This window comes from Phoenix dactylifera, chromosome 12 (genome assembly GCF_051530095.1).
Source record: "Phoenix dactylifera cultivar Ajwa chromosome 12, Ajwa_hap1_PhDact_Kaust_v1.1, whole genome shotgun sequence".
Taxonomy (NCBI): Eukaryota; Viridiplantae; Streptophyta; class Magnoliopsida; order Arecales; family Arecaceae; genus Phoenix; species Phoenix dactylifera.
This window is the reverse complement of record NC_143201.1, coordinates 17,213,909-17,222,720: the sequence shown is the minus strand read 5'-3', so window position 1 is coordinate 17,222,720 and position 8,812 is coordinate 17,213,909. Positions and strand designations below refer to the sequence as shown.

At 36.6% G+C, this 8,812-nt stretch overlaps 1 protein-coding gene across 1 annotated transcript; it reads right to left on the bottom strand.

Annotated features, from left to right (window-relative positions):
• Nucleotides 1–689: 689 nt before the first annotated feature.
• Nucleotides 690–4,334, bottom strand: LOC103716139 (oleoyl-acyl carrier protein thioesterase, chloroplastic-like). Its single transcript, XM_008804018.5, has 7 exons — nt 3,933–4,334; nt 3,100–3,233; nt 2,915–3,028; nt 2,096–2,191; nt 1,518–1,605; nt 1,343–1,411; nt 690–1,158 (listed from the first exon to the last, which is right to left on the bottom strand). The coding sequence occupies exons 1-7, from the start codon at nt 4,257–4,259 to the stop codon at nt 904–906; spliced, it is 1,083 nt and encodes a 360-aa protein (XP_008802240.1). The 5' UTR covers nt 4,260–4,334; the 3' UTR covers nt 690–903.
• Nucleotides 4,335–8,812: the final 4,478 nt, after the last annotated feature.

Sequence of the window (8,812 nt, the reverse complement as noted above, 5' to 3'; positions counted from 1 at the left end):
ACTAAATTATGAAACAAACCTAACATGGTAAAGGCTCCAAAAAGTTTTCCAATCCAAAAGATCATGACACAAAATCCGTCACCGCTACTGAAATTTAGTAGTTGGTGCATCCCAGCTAGCACATATGTATGAACATAGAAAAGAACAAAAGTGAAAATTGTAAATCGATAACGGCTGTTTGTAGAAAGACCAGTTATGTACATAATTGAATAGAAAAGTTTCTCTTGCAGAATTGTGAACATAAACTGTCCTAAGCAATACTTGCACATAATCATGACTCCTATGGATGCTCAAATTTTGTTCGTCAAAAGTTAAAATATGATATACAATTCCAATGAAACCAAAGAGTGAAATGTCATAAAACAAATAGAACAAAATCTGTAGGAAAGCACCACATTGCATATTTAGCCTTTTATGTATCAGTTAGATAGGTCTTTCGAGCATTGCAGAAGCTCATCAAAATTTCAAGCACTGTGAAGAGAATAGCAAATCTTTCTTTTCTTAAAAGAAGAAGAAGAAGAAGAAGAAGAAGAAGATGGAGGAAATAGAAAAGCATTGTTCTGCACAATGATAGCATGCTGAAGCTTATTTAGGTACTGATTTGAGACTTGAAAGTGCTCCTAAATCCTACCTCTCAAGAAACTCATTGTGACACCACTTAATTAGCAGACATAAATCACACTATCAGGTTAAGCAAATGAAAGTTGTATATATGTCTCTCACATAAAAATAGCTCACCATCCAATTGACCATGCAAATTGCTGCAAAATCTGAGCGCTTACAAGTAACATTACATGATCGGCAAATAGAAGAAAATAACAGTGAAATCACAGCATAATACATGCATTCTAAAGAGCAGAGACAGGAGAGGGAGAACAAAGAACTACCCTCTAACACAAAATCTCATCGAACTAGCTTCCTCCACTCAGTGCGACCCCGATTTATTTCAAGTCCAGTGCTGGACAATCTCAAGAAATGCAAAAAGTGATGGTGGTCTTTCTTGTGTTGCTTTCCGGTAGCAGACCCATTAGTGCTATAATCATCTACCAATTCCAGACTAGTGAGAGAATCAACCATGTCATTATGCTGGCATTCTCTCCTGTAATCCAGGGTGATTGTCTGGAGTTCATGGGTGTCGATAATTTCTTGAGGCATGCTCTGTTATATAAAATAAATTCATTAGCTAAAGAATTGCAGATGAACTGAAAGTAAGTGGGCAAAAGAACCAAGACAAAGGTCACATATCAAACCAATACTTGGAAACATATGAATTATCTGAGTCTTAAACTTATTGATAGCAATAAATTACCAAACACAATAGATATTTTGTAATTCTACTTACTTCAAGGACCCATCCAATATAAGTGACATTGTTTACATGTTGGTTCATGTCCAAATCAGCTCTCCTGGGCTGTAGATTTCCAAAAGGAACAATGTTTAAGGGAAGTTTTATGGAAAATCCATTAAGCTATCTAAGCATAGAGGAAGTTAAAGCTTAAATTAGGCAAATAACTTACAACAAGTTCTAGTCGTGAATGTTCTGCAGGCTCTTCAAGTTTAGGAATTTTCTTCAAGCTGCCATTATCCTCCTCTGGAAATGCTAATCTGCATTGGCACACTAGACAGTCATATGTTCTATTACCATGCATCATTTGTCGTGTTGTTTTCAGAGATGAAAAGAAGCAAATGCAAATAACAATAGGACTCAGATGAAGCTATCCAGTAGTCTTTGTACTCACAATGAAAATGGCATGATCTGAAGTAAACAATAGTAAACTACCATAAAATTATTTTTCCTACAAGTATCACAAGGTTCACAAAGACAATATAGCTAATGAAAGAAAGCAATTTAATTAACATTCAAGCATAGTTCTAGAGCACCTCAAATGAAAAAATCTGAGGATAACTAGGTAAGATGCAGCCATAAACTAGTTCTCTCCTACAATTATCATCTTCTTTTGTTACTCTAATTTAATTTAAAAGGGTAATATTTTGGAGCAATTAAAATGGATTATTGCATTTCCTTGTATACCGAAACAAATGTTACATTAATTAAATAAAGAAGAAGAAAGCCAAACATCATATAGCAGCATACCTAGGAGTTCTCGGGCAGAAGACAAGATATTCTTCCCTCACTTCATCACTTACTCGCTGAAGCTTCCTAGTATCTTGGTTCATCATTACCCACTTGCTGTACAGATTTACAGAGAACCAAAACTGAGCAGGCAAATCTCTTGCGGAGAAAAAACTCCATAACAATGAAATTTAAAAAGAAGAATCGATAACATTTCAGGGATATTAGATATGTACAGATATCAATAAATATCTACAGCAGCTCAAACACCACTTTTTTCCCGATTATGTCCAGACAAGGCCGTATCTATCAACCTTCTTGTCAATCTTAATATTTCACTGCATATTCCATTTCAAGGTTCTGAATTTTGTCATGGTCTATTGAACTGATTCTTTTCAATTCATAGGTGCTCTCTCAGATTAACCCCCTTTCCACTTTTTCTTTCCAAGAAATTGAGGCAACCTCCTTCTGAAAAAGTCCTTGTTTCCAGCACAAACAGAACTTTTAACCACCTTGGTATTGATGTTAAATGAAGACTCTTCGAAAATTAAATAGAAACAATAATTTAACCCTGCCATGTCCTTAACAGTGCTAATCAACTGTTTTAAGGTCTCAACTTATCTCATGAAATGAATAATGATTCTAAAATATTTGATCAGTAGAGAAGACTCATCCCTAACACATTTTACGAGTAACATGAATGAAACTCCCTGTTGTTAATAGGTGGAAAGAGAGCATACTACGTAAACAATCATAACTAAATATACAGCATCCGCTATTTTAATTTTTGTTGGTGACAAGGAAATGAAGAGTAAATAGTAAATAAAGCTAAGAAAAAACCTGGTGGCTCTGCCAATAACTTCACCAGTAGCCAAATCCTTGATAATCCAATCACGCCTGGTGCCAATTCTTCCTTCCCCTTGGCACCATGTTTCAATCTCAACAACATCACCCCTGCACCGTGAAAAATACCATTGAATGCTTGGAAATTAGAAGATGAGTACTCCACAAATTTGTGCACTCACCAAGCAGGATACTTGTATATTTCAATGTGCATGCGAGAAGTCACCCATATGAGGTGAAGTTTCCTCATGGTGAGGGTGGTGGCAAACCCATCAGTAGAAAACCCAAGACTCTGTGCATGGTTGCACCCAACTTCCTACACCATGGCACCAGCAAAACAAGTGTGAACGGAGATGATTAGGAAGCACCACCAGTAACCTATATGTTAAATCTTATTTTTTTTATAAACAAGCAATGAGTAGTTTGATCTTGGACAGTATTTTCGATAGGATAAGTCAGTTTGTAAAAAGTAACAAAGAAATAAATAAAGATATTAGTGAAAGAGAAAACAAAAAGAAACTGCCAAATTAGCAAAGGCAAATGGATGTTATTAATGTAAAGGACACAAATGTTTATAAACCCAAGAGTCAATAGATAAACTCGAGCTATCGAAATAATCGAACTCACAAAGAGGCTCATTTGATTAACAGATGAACTTTCCAATCCATAAACATTGTTTGGTGGGGGGGGGGGGGTGTGTCGGCGCAAGAAAAAAAGAAATCTTGTCAATAAACACAATCCGTTGCTGTTTGCAACTTCCATTGTTTTACCAAACAATTGGGACAAATACTCTGAATATGAAAATTCCACAATCAAAACTCGCTTTCACAAATTTAACAACAAAATAAATCTAAGACTGAAGGAATATAAGAGAAACGAAACAATATCCAAACAAAATATATTCAGAAACCATTCGAATTGCGTTCAGAAACACCTGAAAGGAAGAAAGAATGGAAATGTCCAAAGATCCAAAAAGAAGGAGAAATCGAATTAAAGGTGGGGTTTTTAAGAGAACCTGGAGGAGATTGGCAATAGTCTCGACGGTGGCGGTCTTGTTGATCCCCACCTCGTAGCACCTCACGATGAAGCTCTCCTTGTATGACAGGCCGTCCTCCACCAGCCTCCCCAGCCGAAGACTCTCCGCCAGCCCCCTCCCGCCGCCCTCCGCCGCCGCAGCAGATAGGCCCGTCACCGCCGCCGTCTCCGCCCGGGAGCATCGCAACGATGCCGCCGCCAACCGCCTCCGCCCCCCGCCGGCAGCGCCGAGCCACCGGCATTGGACCGCCGCCGCCGCCGCCTCGCGGACCTGGATCGGCCCTACCGCCGCGCACCCCTTCAGCATGCCGCCGCCGCCGCCGCGAGAGTCGTGCCACGGCTGATGCCGGCTCTCCCCCTTTGTCGGACGACTCTCGCTCTCTCTCTCTCTCTCTCTCTCTTTCCGGACTACATAACCTTGGGCGATAGGACCGATGGAACGTCTAGTTATGAAAACACGACTGAACTTATTAAAAATATCGAAAATACCACGCTTTTAACGAGGCTCGGATCTGAACCGTTGGATTATATAGCAGCGACGGAGAGCGACTGCAATGACAAATCGATGGTACAATTGTACGGTAAAAAGGTTTAGTCAGTATTTTAAGAGATAAATAAAGCTGCTGCTGATTGAATCGCTCTTGCCGGAAAAAAAAAAAAAAACTCTTCTAATAATTCAACACTATTTTTTTGATTCTATTAACCATATTTATGCTAAAATAGTGTAAGCAACTATTATATAAAAAAAAATAAAAATTTGATCACCGACATTGCCGTCACCCCTCTTTCTCTCCCGGCTAGTGAGGTTTATCATTAACCAAGGAGTTAGAACACATTGATGGTACAACCAGCTTCATGCATGTACGCCTCTGACTCTAAAAGCTTTAAATGACATGAATAGTGCAGCATAGCTGCCGGCTTAAACCAAGATATTCTTGCACGTAACCTTACATCTTTTAAGATGGCTTGACAAGGCTACCAAATAACTAAACATCTAAAACGAAAAAGGGAAACGTACATAAGGTGCCAATTCGAGCATTTTGGGCCCAACTTACTAAGAAGGGTAATTAACTGAAATAAGTTCCAAAAGTAATGTTTTCACCTCAAGACCAACGTTTGAACAAACTAGGCATGGAAGTCCAACATTTGATGTGGCTTAAAGTATGCACCCCTAAATGTTTATGGATTGCTCAAGCTTTTAATAAGTTCATTTCATACTGTTTTGCAAGCCTGTGTTAGTGTGTATTTAGTCTGACTAATTTTTTTGAGTGAGATTCTAGATCCCTATAGTTTTGTTGGTTAACAAGTTGAGCTTGAAGTCACTCAAAAAACGAGCTAAGCTTGGGCCTTGCACTTTGATTTGGCTTACATGTGATGAACCAAGCTAAACAATCTCTGGCTCGAATCCATGTTCAGCTTGATAAGTTGATTAGCAGCCATTGCCAGCTTGTGATACTAGAAAATTAACAGAACTTCAAGGTTCATTACTAAGCTCAACTTGAGTTGGCTTAGTTTCGAAGAACCTTTAATATAACAAGTCAAGCCCAAAAAATACTTTGCAACATTATGCATTAAAAAAAAATAAAATTGATAAAGTGAGGGAGGCATTACTTAGGTCCTAGTATTTGGGGGTGTGACATTCTATATTTAAACCTACAACCTCCAGTTGCTAGGGAGATGAGCATGACCACTGCAATAAGTCCTAGTTCATAATATATAGGTAGTATCTTTCTAGTAAATAGGCTTTGATTTAATGGGTGCACCTCTTTTATTTTAGGAAGAGCGTCCTTGTTCAAACCATGGGAGGTGTTATTTTAAGTGCTTAACATAGGTAATTGTTATTCCATAATTTTATAAAATGATTAGTATTTGGTAGAAACTAAAAAGTTATTCTCTAAAAAAAAAGGGATCAACATTGCTCTACTTGCATCAGTGTTTGCCAACAATGTTTTTCTTTATTTTTTTAAGATCATTGCATAAAATGAAGCATCAAGAAGTAGCTCATACATGCAAATTCATTAAACTTAGCTAAAACTTTTAATAGTCAATTATGATTAAATGAGAACTATAGATTCATTAGTTATACTAGAAAAAAAACATTTAATAGCCTCATTCTTTAGAGAGGCTCCTAGACTCATGCAGAATTGACAAATGAGGATAGGCATTCTTTTTCAATTGTCAAGCTAGAGCGACCCATGGATCATTACCTTAAGTGGATGGTCTCTTGGCTATATAACCTAATAGTTCTCGTAACTTTTCGATGTTTCATAGATTGTTATATTTTGGGTTTGGGTTGTTCTTTAGGTCTTTCTAACCTTTTCTACAGGTAGGTTTTTAGGTTACGCGTTTGCGTGTTTTGGCTTTTTGGGTTGTCGATGGCTCTTCTCGATTTCTTCTTCTTCATAATTTTTCCCAAAGCATTTTTTTCAGTCTTCTTATTTGTGTTTTCTCATGTATTTCTTGTACTTTTGGTAGTTCTAGATAACTTGCTTAAGGAATACACTAGGCATCTTGAGATGTGCATCACTTGCATTACAAAAAGTCAACAAGTATCTCAAAATTAACTATTTGAGGCAACCTACTTAATAATGGATATTTGCATTGCTTGCACTTGGAGATTTGCATTGTTTGCACTAAAAGTTCCGCAAGTATCTCAAAATTACTTACCTATCAAGGAAGTGGACAAGAGGGCGGACAAGCTAGTTGCATTTTAGTTGGCATTCATGACCAACATGTTCATGGATGCCCATGATCATTAAATGATGACCATTAGTATGGTAAATTAGAGATATAAATTTATTATATTATAAAATATTGTAATTTAAATATCATATGATATTAAAAATTATAATTTAATCATTGATTAATACTTTCTCTTTTTTTTTGCAAGCATCCATATATCCTTTTTACTACAGTCAGACATTTTTTCTAAGGGAAATTATTAGTGTTAGGTAGTAGGCTACCGATCCATATTAATTTCAGACAAATGATGATCAGGATAATTGGATATAAATTCTCATATTGGTTGTGCTATATTTTAACATGTTTATGTGGTACTAAATTTCATCAAATTATCATGTGCATGACTTTTAGTTTTCTTTTATCTTTTTTTTTTATATTTACTTTGATATACAGAAAGCCTAGAGCCACTTGGTCCCTAAGTCCAACCAACCCCACCTAGGCAATAATTTAGGCTAATTGGGCACCAAGACATTTCAAATGGGAAATGAAATGAGTGCGAGCACCTCTTGGAAATGAACCCAAACCTCTTGTCTAAGATGTAAGAGGCAATACCAATCGATCTAATACTCAATGATCACAACTTCTGGTTAAGATGTGTTTTTACACATTGATGGATGGATTAACCTTTATGGATTTCTATAAATAGAATAAAACTTATATTATTTACAAATTCTTGAAATACAGACTCCACATTAATTTATTATATTTGTTCCTAGCTTAAGGACTCTACAAGATTGCTTGATGTAGGTTTGGAGTTTTAAAACAAGCTCCAAAGTGATAAAGAAAAAAACTTAGACTGGTTAAGGAGAAACTAAGCTAACTCTAGAATAAATGAAGTAATTGAATTTTAGAAAACCGGAGACGTAAAGATAACTAACTAACTAACTAACTAAAGACTAGATATGGACAACCAATAGCCTTACTTGCTACTGAAGGTCCTCACCATCACCCAAAATTGACTGCACAATACTAAAGGTGATGCTGGCCTATCGGAATCCACAAAGCTCACCACCTCTGATCCCCAAAATATGCCAAGGTGTTATAAATCTATCAAAACTGTGGAGAATCCACACTGTAGAATTTTTTTTCTTCTAAGAGCAACCACCAATTAATGTATACAAGAGAAACTTTTGCTAACTTCTGATATGACAATCTGAGGATATAAGAGGGTTTTTACAGGTTCTAAGGCCTCTTATATTAAGGATGAGCAAGTGCCCTTAGTGCTTAACTAAAACCTGAAATAAGTCCCAAAGTTATTAAAACAAGTAATCTTGCCTTAAGGGCGATTCTAGAACAAAAATCATTCTGAAAACAAGAATCTACCATTGGATTTTTTTTGGGTAGTATCTAGTTTGTTGTTTGATTGGTTCGAGTTGGGTGGCTTGAGATTTTTCAGCTTTCTAGTTCTGGTCAGAGTTGAATGCTACTTCTTTGGATGACATTGTCTTGCTGTCAAAATACTTTAGATGGTTAAATAGTCGCCATCAATTTAAGTAGGTTAGACTAGAACTAATTGGATTTGGAGTGGCTTTTATGCTATTAGATTGTTCTGATTATGAGTTTTTTCCATCAAATTCTTCTGTTGGCAGGTATTCTTCAACGACAAGCTATATGTTATCGGATTGCTTCTAGTGCCGGATCCCTATTGTTAGATTTAAAATCTAACTCTTTTCACTCTGACCTTCATTTAAGTTGGTTCCAACTTTCATCATTGCTACTTGTCAATCTTAAAAAGCTTAGTTATATATTTGAGGTGTACTTTTACCAAAGTTCATCAATAAACATATATTCGAATTAGCACTCTAAAGATAGAGAACTATGCACTTCAAAGGGGCAGAAAGTTACTAACGTGGAGGTGAGAGTCCACTGATCAACACCATCATCCAAGGAAGAGCACTATTAAAGGAGAACAAAGATCATTCGTTTCCACTAGCTTTATCTAATTATATCATATTGTAATCTTCACAAATGAACGTTTATGACCCTTATATGAACAAAAAGTAGACTCATCCAATTTTTTCGATCCAAAACTCGTGTTAGCCTCTTCAAAGTAGGTCCATCTCTTCTAACTTAATTGAGAGGCCAAGACTTATGGTGGGTTAAAGAAAGACATTGGGG